The sequence below is a fragment of the Xyrauchen texanus genome, chromosome 32, assembly GCF_025860055.1.
Source record: "Xyrauchen texanus isolate HMW12.3.18 chromosome 32, RBS_HiC_50CHRs, whole genome shotgun sequence".
NCBI classification, from domain to species: domain Eukaryota; kingdom Metazoa; phylum Chordata; class Actinopteri; order Cypriniformes; family Catostomidae; genus Xyrauchen; species Xyrauchen texanus.
In genome coordinates this window covers 2,067,364-2,087,437 of record NC_068307.1, presented here as the reverse complement: position 1 = coordinate 2,087,437, position 20,074 = coordinate 2,067,364, and the positions used below count along the sequence as shown (strand labels likewise).

The following is a 20,074-nucleotide window of genomic DNA, read 5'->3' as shown; positions in this document are numbered from 1 at the left end:
ATCATGATAGCTAAATGTAGTTATCAAACCATAGGTTACATGGTTACATTGTCAATTTTCAGGTAATAACAACTGTATCATTAAAGGAATACTGCAGGTTTAATACAGTGTAAGCGTCACATCATCAAATCACTGTCAAATTGACAGCATTTGTGGCACCACATGTGGATTTCCTTTAAATGCGACATCACACAACACTAACAATTTCCCTTATTAATTTTAGATACAGTTCCTTTAATATTAGAGGCTATATCTCGACATAAAACAAGTAGGGTCACGTTTTTGTGTCATTGTAAAGAGAACTTTAAAATTTTTATGATATAGATTATGGTACAGTCTGAGACTCCCAGCCTAAGAAACTGCTGAAAAATCACCCCAAAAAATTGGGCAGAAATATGACTTTTTCTATATCATTATATATCTCTGGGTGTAAATAAGGTGTCTCCGAAAAACTGCTTTTGTTTTATTCCCAATCATGTCAACTGTATCTGAGTAACATTTTGTGTTGATATGACAAAGCCATCAAAAGTTTTAACATTACAAAAATAATTTCTCATAGTGTCCAAAAACGTGTCCAAGTCTCTCCAAACAGATAAAACATAATAATTGTACATAAGAACTAATTACACATGCAAACACAACAATGACTAAAGGTTTGCATAGCATGCAGACATGATTTTAGTTTCATTCTGTGGCATTTGAGTCATCATTGAGTCTGTGTCGTGTATTTGGTGCCATCTCCTGGTGGCCATATGTAACATTGTGCTTCATGTGGATTATCTAATGATCTGTACATCTGATTATCTAATCACCTCCTCTAAATAATGATATGTGATATTTTATGTTCTGTTTATGTATTCTGTGAAGTTATAAGCAAAAATGCAGCATATAAGCAACACCGACATAATTGTATCTCTGGGTAAATCTGATATGCTGGTTGTATTCTACCCTTTGAGAGATTTCTAACAACATATGACACATGACTATTTTATGAGATTGATATTTTTACTGATTGCAATTATATATAATGATGTATGCACATTTTTTAATAAATTATCAAAACGGAATGCTTCTGATTTGTCTTCATATTTCAAAGCACTTGTTCAGTTTTGGTCATAATGCTAACATGCATTTGGAAAGTAAGGCTTACATGCTTTCAAAAGATACCTATTTTGTGTTGGTCAAGACTGTAGTTATTAATATTTTGGCGATTACGACAAGCCCATCCAAGCTTAAAGGGTGAATTACATCTGTAGTTAATCTGTTACCTTTACCCCTAACCCTACCTCAACCCTTACCTTATTATGCAAAGCCTCAGTTATTGCGGGACAGGCTCCGTCGCAGCTAATCGGACTCCTGTCTGCGTTCAAGCTCGTTAGAGTGATTAAGTGCCCTCGTCCGCTGTCACGTTCCATCGAGTCGCCTGCCAAACTTCAGGCAGAGAGAAAGGAGCAGAGCAAAGATATGAAAAGAAAGTCAGCCTCTCGTCGGCCCCCAGCGCAAATGCAAATTGAGCAAATGATCTCAAGTCAAAAACCAGTATTTCAGCCCTGTTTGAAGAGAGGAATGAGAGTCTCTGTTGGGTGGCATAGTCTGGACGTGAGCGAGTTTTTATGAGCCTAACTGAGGACGACGCACTGATAAAAGGAAAGACTGGCATTCAGATTTTCACCGCAGTGAGTGCCTTGGGAGAAGCTGAAAACATGGATAGTTTTAAGTTTTGGCATAATAATTTAAAGTTTTTAGAAATGTTGACTGAGGGGATTGATGAAAGATTGTTGCATCAACAGGATTGGGATTTGATTCCGTAAACTTTATGGAAAGACTGTCAAATGTCACAAGACAAAGCCTTGCTCTGTCTCTGTGGTCTCTGTCTCTCACTCCTAGCTTTTGTGGTGTAGTTAGAAAAAAGTTTAGTAAAATCTTGGCATCTTCTGTTTTCTGGTGAGTGTTGAGAAGAACCAATCAGTAGGCACACAGTCGTCCGGTGTCTCCACTGCAGCTTTTGTTTTAACACTCATTAAGACAGAGCGCTCATCCCAATGCTAATGAGAGACACACATCCTCTTTATCACCAGGGTCAGTTTGTCGTTCCCAGAGAGAGAGAATGATCAAGAGAATAAAGAAATTAAGCAGTACGGAGACAAACAGAGTCATGTTGAGAACAGGAAAATGGCAATTGGGACAAGCAGGAAATGAAAGCGAAAAAAGGAATAGCCAAAAAGACTAATGAAAGTGGCCTGAAGCACAGGGCAGAGAGTTGCACACACAGACAAATGAGTGCACATTCTCACAGCAGTAATGAGAGCATAGAGAACTTTCTACCACACACACACACACACACACACACTCCTACACTTTACCACTACATTCAACGGTCATCCCGAACCTCTTATTTCCTCTATGCAGGACACAGTGGACTGCCTTCGCTCCTCTCTGCCTGTCAAGAGTATTCACAAGATCATAGACCTTTACTAACCATTACTTTTCATAAAAAACATTTACTAGACTAGGCTATTCAACTTCATCGACAAGTGCTAAACTGCTCTCAAAATTGGTCAGTTACAGAGAGAGTAAATCGGACTGATACTAAAAAGTTTATTGAACAAAACCGTGAAGTTTATTGTTGATGCAGTGATTCAAACTTTTGACCTTCTCAAAAATGGATTTCAGGACCAAATTAATGATTAGAACTTTTCTGTTTCTCCGAGCTCATGCTTGTCAGTCATCCATTATTTTAGATCTTTAATCTTCCCCTTCTGTCAAAATGCAGCATAATGATGATTTGTTTTTGCTGAACCTCTAAAAGCATCTGAAGAATCTGCGATCCTGCACGAGACACTGTAAAAGCATCAAGACGTGGTGCGGCGTCCGTTTAGCGCAAGTTTAACCCTTTAAGCTCGGATGGCTAGAAAAGAAAATATGGTCAAAATATTAATAAACACACAATAGGTATTCTAGGTAAGCCTAGAAGCTCTACTTTCCAATGCATGTTGGCATTATGACCAAAAGTGAACAAGTGCCTTGAAATTTGCAGACAAATCAGAAGTATTACGTTTTGATGATTATTTTTTAAATTTTTTTAATTGCATTGTACATATTATAGCAATCAGTAAAAACATCAGTCTCATAAAATAGTCATGTGTCACATGTTGTTGGAAATCTCTCAAAGAGTAAAATACAACCAGCATATTAGTTTTTCCCAGAGATAAAATGATGTCGGTGTTGCTTATATGCTGCTTTTTTGCTTATAACTTCACAGAAAAAAATAAGTCCACACACAAGATAATCAGATGTATCAGATCATTAGATAATCCACATGAAGCACAATGTTACATATGGCCACCAGGAGATGGCGCCAAATACATGACACAGACTCAATGATGACTCAAATGACACAGAATGAAACTCATTCTGTGAAATATCATGACTAAAATCATGTCTGCATGCTATGCAAACCTTTAGTCATTGTTGTGTTTGCATGTGTAATTAGTTCTTATGTACAATTATTATCTTTTATTTGTTTGGAGAGGCTTTTGGACACATGCTATAACTTTTGATTGCTTTGTTGTATCAAAACAAAATTGTTCTCAGATAGAGTTGGCATTATTGGGAACAAAACAAAAGCAGTTTTTCGGAGCCACCTTATTTACACCCAGAGATATATAATGTCAAATCAGAAAATAAGAAATGTAATTATTTACTTTTTTTTTTTTTTCAGCAGTTTCTGAGGCTGTGAGTCTCAGAATGTATCATGATCTATATCATTAAAAAAAATGTGTGATACTGGATTTGGCCCACTGGCCGCCAGTTGAATAGGCCTGTACTAGACATTGCTTCCAGAAAAGGACTTTGATTTTCTGATTAGGTCAGTACACATGATAACATTCACACAAGATTGTTAATCTTTATCATTTTTGATATATTCATAATCAAATATTAACTTCATTGTCTACACACTAAATTTATTGACCTTGTAAAAGTTCTTTTAATCTTGACATGGTGTCTAAAAACATGGCGGTCCTGCCCAAGACGCTTAAGGCAAGATGTGGCACAACATTTAAAGACAACTGTCCAGCGCAGGTATAACCCAAAGTTATACTAAAGAACCAACACAAACCCGGCATGAAACCCAATGGTTTGTCGGGTCAGGTAGCAGACCTCTACTGTTAGAAACATCAGATAAAGCCTAAACAAACTTTTATTTTTGCAATGAGTCTTGATTGTAGGCTTCTTTAGTTGCAATGTTATTGTATTGCTGTATAGGTTTATCGCTGACTCTCTCCTCTCTATTTCTCTCTCTCGTTCTCCATCCTTTATTGTTTGTAGAGATTGTCCTTGTTTAAGGCACTCATAGATCACTCTGTTCCTCGCTCTTGCGCCGAAGTGAATAAGTGTGCTTTGCACCTTGGCGAGGCTCTGTTTGTAATGCAGGGGTGTTTTTTGCACTGTGCCAGTAATGTATGCTGTCAACAGAGAACGGCCCTGCCAGACCAAACCCGGCGCAGGAACAAGCAGTGATATGATGATAAAACTGCTCAGTCCGGTGCCAAACATGAAAAAGACAGCATCCGCTCAGGTCAAAGGTCATATAAATATGGACATTTTCTCAACTCATTGGTTTTCTGTATTTTTCTTTCCCTACTTTGTAAATGTACATCCATATGCCACTCACAAAGTTGTAAATAAATATACATATGTCTCCCAGTCTGGATGGAGGCCAGAGTAAGAAAGAACCCATCAGCAAGGTGATTCTCAAATATTATGTTGTACCCCAGATTAATTAGGAAAATTAGCATGTATAGAGGACAATACAATTTTCTTGAATTGTGACATTATTTTCAGGACATTTTAGCACATTTTAATCCACTATTCTCAATACAACATATCTGTTCATTTTACTTTTATTATTCCCAATGTTTTCATTTATGATTCTCATTAATGCAACATTAAGGAAAAAAGGTGAGAATTAAGGGATTATTGTTTTAATGAGGTTAATGTGACGGTTTAAAAAATCATAATAGCCTCGGACTTCAAGCCACAAGACCAAATCGATCTGCTTTCCCAACATCGGGCCAATAACTCGTTGCCCAAAAACCCACCCTCAATACGCCGCTGCGGTGCCAACGCAAGAGCTCAGTCTGAGGTATCATGTTATCTAGAACAGTAAGATAAGTTAGCATTGTAACTTACTGATTTTAAATGCTATGATGTCCCAAGGTTCTTTCAAACCTGTACTGTTGTGCACTGGTTGAACAACCTGGAAATTTCTGCGAAACTCCGCCTTTGACATTGAACCCTCCACAATCCCCGGTTGCCCTTGTTTGGCCCAAGGGTAAGTGGTGGGCCGTTGCCCCCGAGGAGGCACAATGAAGCCCTGGCACGCACTAGCACGCCCTCATTTGGCCCGATAGTGGAAACGCGGTTAATGAGGCACTTGTGCATCAATGTGGCCAATCCGTAAACATTAAAATATTCACTGTTTTAAAAGTATAGACAAGACGTAAACAGTATGAGTGTTAACATGATTTTACTGTGATAAAATCACTTACTAAACTTTGTGATAAAATCACTTACTGCCACAACGGCATAAACCCTAAAATGATTTAAACAACTTTACAGCTCTAATAATACCCAAGTTTTAACAGAAGAATTGCAGTAAGTGCTTCTATAAAATTATAATATTCACATTTTTGCCTTTTAAACCCTCCAAAATTTGGCCCCATTCACTTCCATTGTAAGTCCCTCACTAGAACCTCCATTTTTGCTTTTTTTTAAAGAAAAGGAGGGACGAGTCGAAATTCAGTTTTGTGGTAATCAACATTATGCCAAAAATGCTGTCGATTGAGTTTAACTTGAAATGAACCGGGAACATTACAATAATGGCCCTTAAAAATAGGCTTTATTTTCTAAATGCAAAATATAATTTCTTATTTGTTTCTTTTAATTTTGTAGTTAAATAGGACCAGATCAAGACTTTCTATTGTGTTGTCATGCTGTCGGCTGCATCGCTTTCCCCTCTCATTTGTCTGTTGACTTGAGTGTCTGCATTGCCCACCCTCAGAGCTGCGAACTTTTATAAACATTTTCATTAGAGTCTGCTCTTCTCTCTTTTCTCCTCCCTCTTACCCTCCCTTCCCCTCCTGCAGAAAACACGAAGGTGCCTCTACAAAGGTCACGGTCACGGCAGAATATCAATTTCAGCTCAACGCGGGCACCCACTGCCAAGGAGCCTCATTACGAGAGCGAACCCCATCCGTCTGCAGCCCACAGACCGACCCACCGCCCCGACAGAGAGAAGGAGAAAGAAAAAGCGAGAGAACGAGACAAGGAAAAAGAGCAAACGCCACAGCTTTGTTCATCCAACGGAGACACGGACGTGGAGGCCTTGCTCGCTCGCCTGCGTGCCCTCTGATGACATCACCACCGCATCTGCGAATCCTCCCCAGACCTCACGGTTTGACCTCTGTAGTCACTATGGTGACACACAGACAAAAAAATTAAACAAAGCTCGCAGTCACCTTTACTAATAAATGCCGTCAGGTTGTTGCTCGCACACACACATAGAAAGAGTCTTAACAATTAACCTTTCCCGTCCGTCTCCTCTGCCCTTTTACCCCCAACAACGTGTCAACCGAAGCATGATTCATTGTGCCGGTCTGGTCCAGGTTGAAAACTCGACGCTTCAGTCGTCACTGTCTTTTATTAAGCACCTAATTACTGGACAGTTACGAATGACCTTTAAGCCAAGCACTCGCCTCATTTTAATGTAATAAACAGAGCAATTATTACTCTTTAAAAGGCTTTAAGCGGTTCTCTAGGATGAAGCATATTCACATATGCAGACAAATCAGATTTACCTTCTGTAAAATATTTAGCATAATGACACTTTGCTCATCACATATCTATATGTTAAAATTAGTTTATTATAAATATTAATCACATTTCTACTCTTTCCAATGTATCTTCTTCACCCATGTGTATGTAATCGAATTAAAACCCAAAAGTTTTATTATGCATGAAAAACTTTATACTTCCTAAGATTATTAATGTACTATTATTATTTTTTTTCTATTTTTGAAATAAAAAGAATGTATAAGTTGTTTTTCTCACCTCACAGGAAATGTTGTTATGCAGGAGTGTCAGGAGAGAATAATGCACATTTGTTCTGGGATCTGCGTTTCCTTTTGTCCTTGTTTGTTAGACATTCAATTGTTTTTTTTGTATGTTTATTTTTCTGTCTTGTTGTGTGTGTGTGTGTGTCTTCGTATAATTGGCAGTTTTTCACATTCCTCCTCATGATGTTTTCTGTTCTGCTATTCCTGATGTAATTTTCCTCTTTACTGCTCTCAATCAGGCGTGACATCGGAATGAGATTACCTATGAAATCACATCTTTCTCTCTCTCTCTCTCTCTCTCTCTCTCTCTCTCTCTCACGTGCTTTCTCTCCCTGGACTTTTACTTCTTTCACATCACCTTTTTTTAATTTCTTGATATTCCTGTTACTGCCGTAGACATATTTAGGGTAAAATTATTTTGGTGAAATCTTTCAAATAAAAGTGGACAAGAAAAACAATGTAATTAGCTCTACATCCTTTGTTTGGCTGTTGCAAAATGCAAATGTCACGTTTATTCCATTTTCACTCACCAGGGTTCCCGCGGATCCTTAGAAAGTCTTAAAATGTCTTAAATTCAGTTTTCCAAAATGTTAGGTCTTAACGATCTCAAATGATACAACGAAAGTCTTAATTATCGGTTAAGACCGGTTATTGGTATTTTGGTTGCACCATAAACTGCATCTGGAATGGGATGTTGTAGCCTCTCTCTGGCCCTCCTCATCACAGGAAGGAAAGACTAGGAATGTTTAATACAGGCTACCGAATTTAAATACTATTGGCAGATTAATCGCCTTTCAACTCATTATCGTATCAGCCAAATACAATATTATATATCTATTTATACAATGGTGCATAAACCAATTTTAGTGTGATACATATGTGGAAAACACATATTTATCTATTTTTTTGGTATGGGGTACGGTATTAATTTTATTTGTTCAGGTCTTGGAAAAGGTCTTAAATTTGATTTTAAAAACATTGCAGCAACCCTGCTCATGGCCTCCCCCTTAATAGGGTGCATTTGTTCTCGCACATCCTCTTCGTTCATTCAGATATCTCATTTTATGCACAGTTACCTGAGAGTCGGGCTGAGGGCAGGGAGGGTGGCACCTGCTTGATGAGAGCCGCTGCTGCCCCTAATACTATTGTGAAATAAATAATAATTAATGATGTTTCCAAAGGCGTACATGCCAATTGCGTTAATCCAGTGGAAATGGAGGAGGTGGCTTTGACATATGGACTCTCCTAAACAGCAGTTGGGCTCAGGAGTCAAGTGATTTATTTAGATTTTGGGAGTGTAAGGTAAGTCAAATAAAGGTATAATTGCAAACCCATGTTTTGTAGAAGACTTGGTTCTGCCTACACTTAAATGTGTGTGGATAGTGTCATGCTATCATATGTTATCGTTACCTTATGCAGAGGTAATCTGTTAATCAGTTTAAACAAATGCTAATTCCCGAAGTCTAGTGAGCTGCTTGCTGTCTGCTGCCTTACTAGCCTGTTACCCTACAAGACAGCATAATCTTAAACGCTAAGACCCAAACATACTCTACGCAAGTACGTTAACACAGACGATCTTGCTACGCAAGCTCGATTTCACACGTCTTTGCGTTGTGAAACGTGTCAGCGCTCAATTCATAACCCAACATAAGTACACGCTGCATTCTCAGCGTTGCCACAGGGGGCTCTAGAGTGGATTTTCTTCTTTCAATCAACAACTGTCATGGCGGACTCGGGCAGCAATTTGAGTTGAATCTTTTCAATAAAATATATTACATTTTTTTGTCCCCAGTCTATTCAAATGAACTTGTCTCCTCAACAATCGACTCATCTACCAAATCTGGGCTGCATCTGAAAACGTAGGCAGCTGACTTGCTGCCTAACCAGTTAATGACTTAACTGACAGCTGTTTCGAATGAATAAAACTCTTATCCAAACAGGTTAAAAGCACCTTTTTTTCATCCTGCCTCCGTAGGCAGCATTTACCTGATTTCAGGAGCTGTAAAATACCGGTTTCGAACACAGCACCAGTTTCGTGGTCATGCCTAGGAAATCTATTGCCCTCTTTCGGCCTGAGGTTTGTAACCGTCAGAGCAACGCAAGAGTGCATGTAATGTATGTACAACAGGACCACGCGTTGGCCAAGCGCTCGCGTCTGCGCTTGCTTACTTGTGTGAAGGATGTTTTGGCCTTTATGTACAGTAGGCAGCATTCAAACTACTGCACAATAGCCTTGATATCACATGCCATCATTCAAGCAATAATACAACCATACTTGAACGTGAATTGCCAGATTTCCAACATCCAATGGATAATCGAAAAAGCCAAAGACATGGGGGGTGCCAAACCATCTAATGAAGAACCTGTACACCGATCAAGAAGCGCAAGTGCAAGGACATCTTGTGGACAACAAAGATACGAATCGTTAAGCAGTGTGTTCCCTGTAACAATGCATGCGAAAATTGGACAGTCAAGAAAAATGTACTCCTGAAGGCGGAGGTTTCTGCGCATTCTTTGGACTGCCAGGAGAACAAATCAAGAGCAGGAATATGTAGAAGAGGAAGACCAAGATCATGGTGGTTAGACTCTCAAAAATGACACGAACAAGAGTTTCCAAAACAGTTGGAGGATCTTTATCCGTCAGATCAACAAAAGTCGGACACGACTGAATGAACGAAACACAAATCACATATAGGCAGTGCACACAATGCAAATAGCGCTTTACACATTAATCGCATGGAAAACTGAACTAGGAATTCATTCCAGCACCATGTGACAACAGCATTTCTCTCAACCATATCCACCATCTTTGTAAATACATTTTTAAACGTTTTTGGATTTGCACCGATGATACTGTACCCGTAAAGGGTTCATTCTCTCTTAATTTACTCACCCTCATGCTTTTCTAAACCTGTTTCACTTTCTTCTGCACAGCAAAAATGAAGATATTTCAAAGAATGTATGAGGTGTTTTGTTTTTCTATCAATGCATGTCAATGGAGACCTCCTAAAAGCACCAAGGTAGCATCAAATTAATTAATGACTTGTTATTTTATCGTCTTATGAAGCGATACGATTGGCTTGCAGGAGAAAAGAAGACCAAAATTGAAGTCCATATTCACTATAGATCTTGACATCCAGCCCGACTAGAGCACAGTTCAGGCTTTAGGATGGTGATGCTTTGGCATTGCTTGGGTTGCCAAGTACTCGGTATCATTTTTTATCCGTAAGATGTTTCATTTTATAGTGTTGGCGACTGCGGTACATTTTAAAAATATGTGTGTGTGTGTGTGTGTGTATATATATATATATATATATATATATATATATATATATATATATTATTATTTTTTTTTTACTGTCGTGACTGCATTTTCAAAATAGTCGAATTGGCTGTGAAATCTGAAACTTGCAACACTGTCTGGTTTGTGGACAGTGCAAGGAATGATTCTTGTGAATAAGGTCTTAAATTTTGGTTGATTTTTCACCTAAAGCTATCGTATTTCTTCAGAAGACATTGATTAATCCACTCGAGTCGTATGGATTACTCCTATGCTGCCTTAATGTCCTTTTTGGGGCTTGAAAGCTTTGATCCCCATTGACTTATGAATGGAAAAATATCTTCATTTGTGTTCTGCATAAGAAAGTCAAAAAGGTTTGGGATGCATGAGGGGGTGAGTAAAGGATGAGAGTATTGTCCTGTTTGAGTGAACTATTCCTTTAAAACTCGGCCTAGGCAGGCAACTCGCAAGATTTAGGAACTGAGCTAAAGTGTGTTTTTGTATTGTAGTGAGCTACAGGTTGATCGGAAGAAATGTTGGAATAGAGGCACATATAAAGCTGCATCACCCCGCGGTCAGATTGGATGAATCTGAAAAGAGACTATGTAGGTATTCATTGAGGTCAACCACCCAGAAAATAATGTAATTGCCATTAATTCCCTCACCTTATCTTCATTCAGATATCCTGTGTGCAGACAGTGCACCTCCTACAGCCCTAAATGGACCCCAAACTATCCACCGTTACTGAAGGATAAAAGAGGCCATCACAACATCCAACAGCAAGGCGTCAATAATTAAAAAAAAGCCCATTGTCCTTTCTTATTTGTACCCATATGAAATTAAATCAGTTTGCATCCGTGTCCAAACCCACGCCTGTCACACGTCCACTATCCAGGAAGCAGTGATTCCACTTCACGCTTTTTATTTGTGTTTACTCGTCCGATGCATCAAACTCCCCGCAGGCAGAGTTTCTCGTCTCTGCCCTTAGTGGCATCACAGCTCACATCAGCACGGACAGCTCCAGCAAAAGCAATGCTAATGAAGTAAAGGCCTTTCTCGTTCCCTTCTGTACCCACATCAGAAAGGCACTCACCATCTCCCCTCTAAATGATCTTCTGCCGCGAGTATAACCCCGAGAGAGAACAGGCTGCGGATGTTCTCGACGTCTGTGCCCCATGTTCTTTTCAGTTAACTCCTTATTTTTTCATGAACTGCCTCTTTCTTTCGTGCTCTTTTGAAAAAAGACAAGAACACAAGAAATAAAACGGACCCCCTGTCTTTTCCCTCAAAAATCCATCCTGATAGATTAAACCGGGGAAGCAGAGCACATGCAATTCTGCTGTATGTATTTCTGCCAAAGCAGCAGCCAACACAAAGTGAAGAATTACAGCATCCGCAAGGCAAACAAGATTCATCCCTTGCTCCTGTCCTAATTCTTACAGTCAGCCAGCCTTCCACGGGACGACCTAGAGAGCTCAGGGGGATAAAGGGTCACAAAATGGCCAAGGGAATGCTTCTATTTCTGCGGTTCTCCTTAAGAAGTGTGCTGGGTGAAGAGGACGGTGTTGTGTCACGGGGTCATGCCAACTGAGCACGAAGGTCAAGTGGAAGTGGTTAAAGGTGCGTGTTAGCTGGCACGTGTAGGGGATTACCATGCTGCTTTTTTATCTGTAGTTTCTTTGTGTATGTGCATGCTTTGAACTACGTGTGTGTTTCCATTTTTATTCTGTTTGCTGCCTCGGCTCTTGGATGTGAATCTACTTGACAGACGGTCCTCAATAACAATGTGAAGGTCTGGCTGTTCTCTAACTGTAGCAACCAAGAGAACACAGACTGTCCAACTTAAGAAAGAGAAACAGACATCTGTTGGTTTTTGAACATGCATTGATGCATCTCAAGCTGCCATCGCAAAGCCTTTCCTCCAGGCAACAACAAAAACAAGATCAGGGGAGGAAAAAGAAAACATGCATTTTCTCTATTGAACAGTTGTGCAGTTGTGTGTATAATTTAAAGGAAAACAAAGCATATTGTGTGGCAGATTGCAGGCTGCTCGAGCTTAATTGGAGCTGGTGAGAGTGAGGCAGATGTGACTTAAGACTGTTAAACTCTGATTACCACATTGGATCTTCTGCTATAGAGATACTGAACAAATATATCAATCATGGTCAAAATATAATCAGTTTGAATGATGATTAAAGGAATATTCTGGGTTCAATAGAAGTATACCCATGTGATGTAAACAATGTGTGTTAACTTTATTTTAGTGTGATAAAATTGCTTACTAACCTTTTCTGTGAAGTTATGACAACGTAAAAGTACTAAAAACAACATTTTTAACAACTGTACAGCTCAACAAATTAAGTTTTATCTGAACAATTCATGTTAATGCTTTTATAGAATTGTAAGCTTCAAATATCTGCATTTAAACCCTCCAAAAAATTGCCACATTCATTTCCATTGTAACTGCCTTACTGTGACCTATTTTTCAATTTTTTATGTGTTTATTTAGAAAAAGAGAGATGAGTCGAATGTTTTGTAGACCTGTTTCATGGCACCTATAATATTGAGTGATGATTGACAGTTGTGGCCAAAAATGTTGGCATCCTTATTAAATATGAGCAAAGAAGGCTGTGAAAAGCCTTTATTGTTTATTCTTTTGAAGAGGACTCATGTCTATATTGTCTCCGTGCACGGTGAGGATCACATCTGGATAATTGTTGAAATTAGTTGCGTCTTGGGGTCAAAGTCAAAAAAAAAAATATCTGATGTCATCACCACAAGTTATTGGGAGGATTTAAAGAAGGAAAAAAGCCTCTTCTCTCATCCAACAACAAATTCAAGCATCTTCAGTTTGCCAGACACTACTGGAACTTCAAATGGGAAGTGGCTTTAAGAAAATAGCCAAAGCATTGAAAATCCCCATTTCCACCATCAGGGCAATAATTAAGATGTTCCAATCAACTGGAGATCTTAAGAACAGTCCTGGAAGAGGACGTGTGGCTATATTGTTCACTCAAAGAATCTTCAAGGATCACAGCTGGAGAACTGCAGAAACGAGTTGGGTCAGAAAGTCTCAAGCTAAAAATATCAGATATTTACATCACCACAAGTTATTTCGGAGGGTTTTAAGAAGAAAAAAACCTCTGCTCAATTCAAGCATCTTCAGTTTGCCAGACACTACTGGAACTTCAAATGGGATGGGGTCCTATGGTCAGATGAAATAGAAAAAGAGCTTTTTGGCAGCAAACACAAGAGATGGGTTTGGCACACACAGAGATGAAGTACCACCCAATGCCCACAGTTAAATATTGTGCTGGATCTTTAATGTAGTGGGGCTGTTTTTATGCCAGAGGTCCTGGACATCTTGTTCGGATACATGGCATCATGGACTCTATCATATACCAACAGATACAAATCTAAACCTGACTGCCTCTGTCAGAAAGTTTACAATGGGCCCTGGTTAAATCTTCCAGCAGGACAATGATCCAGAAACAACACAAACATTGATGACCTGAACCCCAAAGTACACCTTTGTGGTGAACTGAAGAGGAGAGTCCACAAACATGGACCTCGAATATGAAGGATCTAGAGAGATACTGTATGGAGGAATGGTCTCAGATCCCTTGCCTGGTGTTCTCTAAACTCATTATGCATTTTAGGAGAAGACAAGGAGCTGTTATCTGAGCAAAGGGAGGCTGCACAAAGTATTGAATAAAAGGGTGCCAATAATTGTGCCACATATATATGACAAATTGTTTAATCCAGAATATTCCTTTAACAGGATAATGAGATGGGAGGAATTGCTTGAGCTGGACATGAGCACCACAGCTCAGCGTATAGGGTACAACAGTGCTGATTTATGTAACTTATAAGAATTCCTGAAATTAACACATTTATATAGAGACAAAATACTTATTTGTAATTTTTTGTGTTTGTTCAATTTCAATAAATCAAAAGTTATTCAATAACTGCCCAATAAATGAAAGGATGGTATTTGGGGTAAAAAGCCCCCTTGTTGCATGGGCTAAAGGGGGCTTTAGCCCATGCAAGTGGGGTGAATAGAGTTGCTATAAAAAATAGTTTAAAGTGGGCTTACATTGACTGATTTAAGATTTATTTGTACATAGAATACTTAAAATTTTATAAAATGCCACGTGATGAAACGAACCCCCCTTTGATGGAGATATATTCACATCACTCCATCAAAATAGATTTTAATATAGCGACATACTTGGTGAGTAAATGATGAGAGAATTGCCACTCAACAGCTTTTCCACTATTTTCCCTCTTACATATCAAATGTATCATTGCAACTTTCTTGTTTTAATAAAGCAGCATTTCTCTTTCTGTCATCAAGTGACAGAAAATGTACAGAGAGGTAGTTTAGTAGCCTCCTCATCCCCTACACTAACAGACACTTCAGTCTTGGAAAACTGGAAATTACTCCTAACAAAACTAAGCACCTCTTTCTCTCGCTTCCCAGATTAAGAGCGACTGCCCTCCAAAGTTGAGTTCTACTGAAGACTCCTATTTCTCTCACACACTCCCTCTCTTTCTTTTAATCGTGCAATGTCCACTGAATACATGTCCCTGGAAACAAAACTCACTTCCTAATAATACTCTGTCCTTCTTGGTTTGGAAGAGTTCTTTTATCGGGTATTGTAATAAGTCTGCAGGGACTTTTTCTCTTGAGTGAGCCAAAGCAGACTGAATTCTTGGCACTTTCTGCAATATCTCTATCTGCACACACTGCCAGACTTCCTGTGCTAAAATGGTGCTGTTCTGATCTTCTTCCTCTCACAGTCTCCTTTTGCATCTGTTGTCCTCTCTCACGAATCATTTTCCACCCCTAAAATTGATCAGCACTTAGACCTTCTCATCACTTACTGGGTTTTGTCTCACTTGTTGCCTAGCGGATCTTTTTTCACCTAAAATGGAAAGAACTCGCTCCCTCTCTCGTTCTTCGTCTCGCTCCTTCTCTTTTTTCTGACATTGTCGTCTTGCTGAACAAAAGACTGAATTCACACCATTTTGACGTCAAAGGGTTTTTCACCCTGAAATTGTACTTTTGGCAGTTCCTAACCTTTCCCAAGCTGTTTTACTGTAAGGAGGCAACAGAATCCAGCCAGAGTCACCTGCTTGAGCACAATTGCATTTGATTCAGGAAAATCAAGCACCTCTTCTCACAACTCTTCGTTCATGCTCTATTTCTATCTCAAGGACAGCCCCATTGAGAGAAGATGGCCTCAATCGCTGATAGAGGCCGTGGTGTTCTTTAAGGAAACTGCTTTTTTGGGTTCGTGCCCAAATGAAAGTTGAAGAGGAAACAACTCTAAGCTCCTTTTTCACCTGGATGCTCATTACTGGTTAATGCAAATGCACAGTTATTCAGTGAAATTCCCCAGCCCGGCTACTAACAAAGATTCTCTAATTGTTGCTCTGCATAAAAACAAGGGTAAATTCCACTTTACAAAGTGTCCTCCAAGGAGAATGCTCATTCAGATTCTGCACATGCTTGGAGGTGAGGATGGGTGCAAATAAAGTGAAATTTTAGAAAGCATCGCCTGTGAACTGTGTGAAGACCTCCTCAGAAACAGCAGCTTATAAATAGGCTCGACTGTGACCACTGTATGAGTCAGTGGCTGTCAGAAGAGCTTAAGTTCGAGGGTGGATATCCTTTTCTAGGCTTTTCCAGACAGAAAGATAATCATTTTCTCCCAGGACAATAGCTGTTAAAGGGGTTCTGTCCAGCCACAGCAGGGAATCCAGGGTGTCTTTGGCTCGAAACCCCTGACTAAGTTCACATCACCTCAACAAGTCTTCGATGATGTGCGGGTAGGGCAATGCCCCAAGCACATGTGATGGAACCAAGCCAGCGTGCCACCACGTGCTGCCAGCCTGACAGACCGGGCGCATAACACCAACAACCCACTAACAGGGTCCTGGAATGAATTGACAGTTATGTGTATTACATGTCAAAGCATTAAACTCATAAACTGCATTTTCTTTTCATTAATGAAAGTGATTAAAAGGTAATGCATTCTTTGTTTTCACTTTTTTGCTGAATAATTTAGTTCCACTCGTAATTAAAAAAAACAATAAACTGAATTAACTTTTTGTCAATAGTCCTGTATCCTGTTTGCAATACATAAAAAGTGCTACACAATTTATAACGGATGTCGCTTTTCCAAATTTTTTGTTGTATGCTTCCTCATATTTGTAAGTCACTTTGGATAAAAGCGTCTGGTAAATGCAATATGTTCCTCACAGCCCACTCTCAAATACTATTGGCCAATGCAATGTCTTTAAATGCAGGATAATGCAATTCAAATGGAATTTGCATGTCTACAAATTTACAAAGATACCATAACACTTTTCGCCGCAAATGACTGGCAGTGCAGAAAATCCACTTTCCATTGCCGTGAATGGGTGGAGTGATTCAATTAATAGCGGGAGGAAGAAATGTAGAAGGAAGTGTGTCGCACCTGGAAGGGCGCGTCAATGGTTGGTTTGGATGCAAGGTTTGCCAGTAGTGAGAGGTCGGATTATCGTGGAAAGACGGCCGTTTGTCAATCTGATGCTTCCTGTGTTGGGGTTCGACTTAAGCGTTGCACTCCAGATCGACTGTTTTTGTAGGAGAGCTGTCCTGAAGACAAGTCAAGGCTGCTTAACCGCATATCTTGATGTCTGACGACGAGACTCTACACTCTCTCTAGCTGCCTTCGTGTCAGCAAACTTGGTCAGTACCTCTGCGCTGCCATTACACTCACACCCACTCACTTAACTTCAACTTTCGTGTTATTTTTCGTGGTTATTCCTGCTCTTTCAGATTGTTGTTTGATGGTGTTTTTTTTTTTATTATTTTTTCCAACGAAATTAACGAAATGATTATCCAATATTTTTTTTGTTTCTCTCTTCCTTTTTTATGAGCAATTTATGAATGAAAGTGGACGCGAATCTGCAACCTTGGATTAACGTGACACGTTTTCTACATGGATTATAAACCAGTTCTTTTTACTATTATTATGGACATTATATCTCCCCTGTGAACTGAAATATTCTGGGACTTTTATTGTGCAAAAGGTGGTCCTTCTTTTTTTGCTAACCTGGGTTAATCTAATTTTTGACGGGAATAATCCTGTCTGGCGCCCGAAGATTTCTTTAAAATAATTTATGTTAGGGCGACCACCACCTTTACATGACAAGAAAGCAGGTCTTATTATTATATTATAATTTTTCTCCCAATTTGGAATGCCCAATTCCCACTACTTAGTAGGTCCTCGGGGTTGCGTGGTTCCTCGCCTCAATCTGGGTGGCGGACGACAAGTCCCAGTTGCCTCCGCTTCTGAGAACATTAATCCACGCATCTTATCAGATGGCTCGTTGTGCAAGACACCGTGGAGACTCGCAGCATGTGGAGGCTCATGCTACTCTCCATGATCCACACACAACTTACAGAGAACAACTAATCATGACCACGAGGATCGTCCTTCATGAGCAGGTCCATTCGTGTGGGTTTAATCTGCCTCAATAAAAGCTCTTTATGATAATGATCAGGGCTGGACTGGTAATCTGGCATACTGAGCATTTTCCAGGTGGGCCGACGCACTGTGGGGCCAATCAGGGGCGGAATGGCCATCGGGAGAACAGAGCGGGCCAGTGGGTCGGCCGCGAAACGTGCCGAATGGGCCGCGATAAGCTAAAATGAGCCATCGCGTTATGCAGTACAAACCACAAAATTGGGCCAGTTGCCATGTAAAATCCTGTTGCCAATTTCTCTTCCCTGTCCAGCCCTGATAATGATGGTTTAAAAAATCACAGTCTGCGAGAGAATAACGCAAACACTGTGTCTGGAGCAGAGTGCAAGTACAAAGTGGCAGCAGTGACAGCGACTGGGCGGGCGGAACCACGAAGAGGGTCTTCCGGGATTTATTATCTTGTTTGTAAGTCGTTTTAATGATGGGGGAGGTCCCTGCCTTCACAACGAGTCACAACAAAGAGCCATTTATGCACACATCTGAACAGAGGCGCTTCCCTAATTACGGTTTAAGATCCATTAAAATTGTTTCCTCCATTCAAGACTTTTCATGGCAATTCCTCTTGACAACAGCCAACTCCTGAGATTACATTGTCTGAACTGTCTTTTTGTTCTTCATTTAGAGGCAGAGCTCACCTTATTGTGTTGTATTTTAATTGGAACTGTCCTGAGATCATGTTCAAGGCCTTAAAATGAATGTGGCAGATCATCTGCTAGGATAAATACTTCACATCAGCTCTAAAGTGATTAATCAATCAGTGTTGGCAAATGCCTTGTTTAATGCAAGAACTATAGAATTAGGGCCATGCTAATTGTCTCCTGCTGTTAAATACTACAGAGTGGGGAATTTGAATGATCTTGTAGCGGATCAAGGTCCAGAACAAGTTTTAGGATATTGTGTCTGAAGCAAAATATAAAGCAAGCCTTGAAATGTGTCTGTACACAATGTCACATATTATATATACTGTAAGTGTTTCGCTCTCATCTTGTGTCACACTATCTCGCTTTCCTCCCTCATTTCTTTCAGTTCTCCTCATCTCAACTCCTCTGACACAGCGGTATGATGCAATGTGAAGAAGAAAATGGTGTCGACCTGCTGACCTTGCGTTAAGTTCTCACCAAGCTGAGTGAGCGTGTAAAAAAAGTTGTATTACCTCACTGGTCTCGCTCTCAGCTCTCGTTGTTGGAAGGGTTGAGAAAGGTGCAGTGTAAATCTACTCATCGTGTTTCTGCTCGGCCTGTGAGTCCCAGCTGACCCATTAAAATGTAACCCCCAATGACTCCACTTCAACTAAATTCCTCCGCATACATCCTGCCATATTGCGTTTCATTTACGGCAAAAACAAAGCTTCTGTCCACACAACAACTCTTTGTGACTACAGTTGTCCAGCTCTAAAAAGCACAACAAAAAGATGTCCATTCAATTCGCGCACTATAGATTCAATTACCATGACATCATATGGCAGGCAACCATGCTTCCAGGTTCTTCAGCAGCCTTTAATATGGATATGAGCAGCACTGTCATTTTAATAAACGTTTAAGCTTTATATATTGTTTGTTAATGTCAATAAAAGGTACTATAAAGGATATGTTGCGGATGAAGCCTTCTCTGACATGCTGAAGACCTTTAGACAACTATATATAAATACTACTTATACATGCACAAATTTCTCAGTTGTTTCCAAGTCTTCAAGTAATTATTGTTGGATATGACGCATTGATACAGATTTGATGCTGCCGCGTTCTGATGAGGAGGGTCTGGGTATCTCAGCGAGTACTGACGCTGACTATCACACCTCGAGTCGTGAGTTTGAATCCAGGGTGTGGTGAGTGACTCCAGTCAGGTCTCCTTAGCAACCAAATTGGCCCGGTTGCTAGGGTGGGTAGAGACACATGGGGTAATCTCCACGTGGTCGCTATAATGTGGCTCTCGGTGGGGCGCATGGTGAGTTGTGTGTGGATGCCATGGAGAATGGCGTAAAGCCTCCAAACACTCGTGCTCATGTGACAAGATGCGTGGATTGAAGGTCTCAGACCCGGAGATTCACTACGCCACCACGAGGAGTTAGAGCACATTGGGCATTGCAAAAAAAGGGGAGAAAAAAATAAAATAGTACTGTCAATTAAAAAAAAAAAAAA

The 20,074-nt window shown here is 39.9% G+C and overlaps 1 protein-coding gene across 1 annotated transcript in view; it reads left to right on the top strand.

Moving 5' to 3' along the window:
* The window catches only part of diaph3 (diaphanous-related formin 3), a 427,644-nt gene extending 420,086 nt beyond the window's left edge, over positions 1–7,558 (top strand). Inside the window, exon 28 of the mRNA XM_052101613.1 lies at positions 6,150–7,558. Within this exon, the coding sequence (XP_051957573.1) occupies positions 6,150–6,415 (266 nt within the window). The 3' untranslated portion in view covers positions 6,416–7,558. The remainder of the gene's footprint in view (positions 1–6,149) is intronic.
* Positions 7,559–20,074: the final 12,516 nt, after the last annotated feature.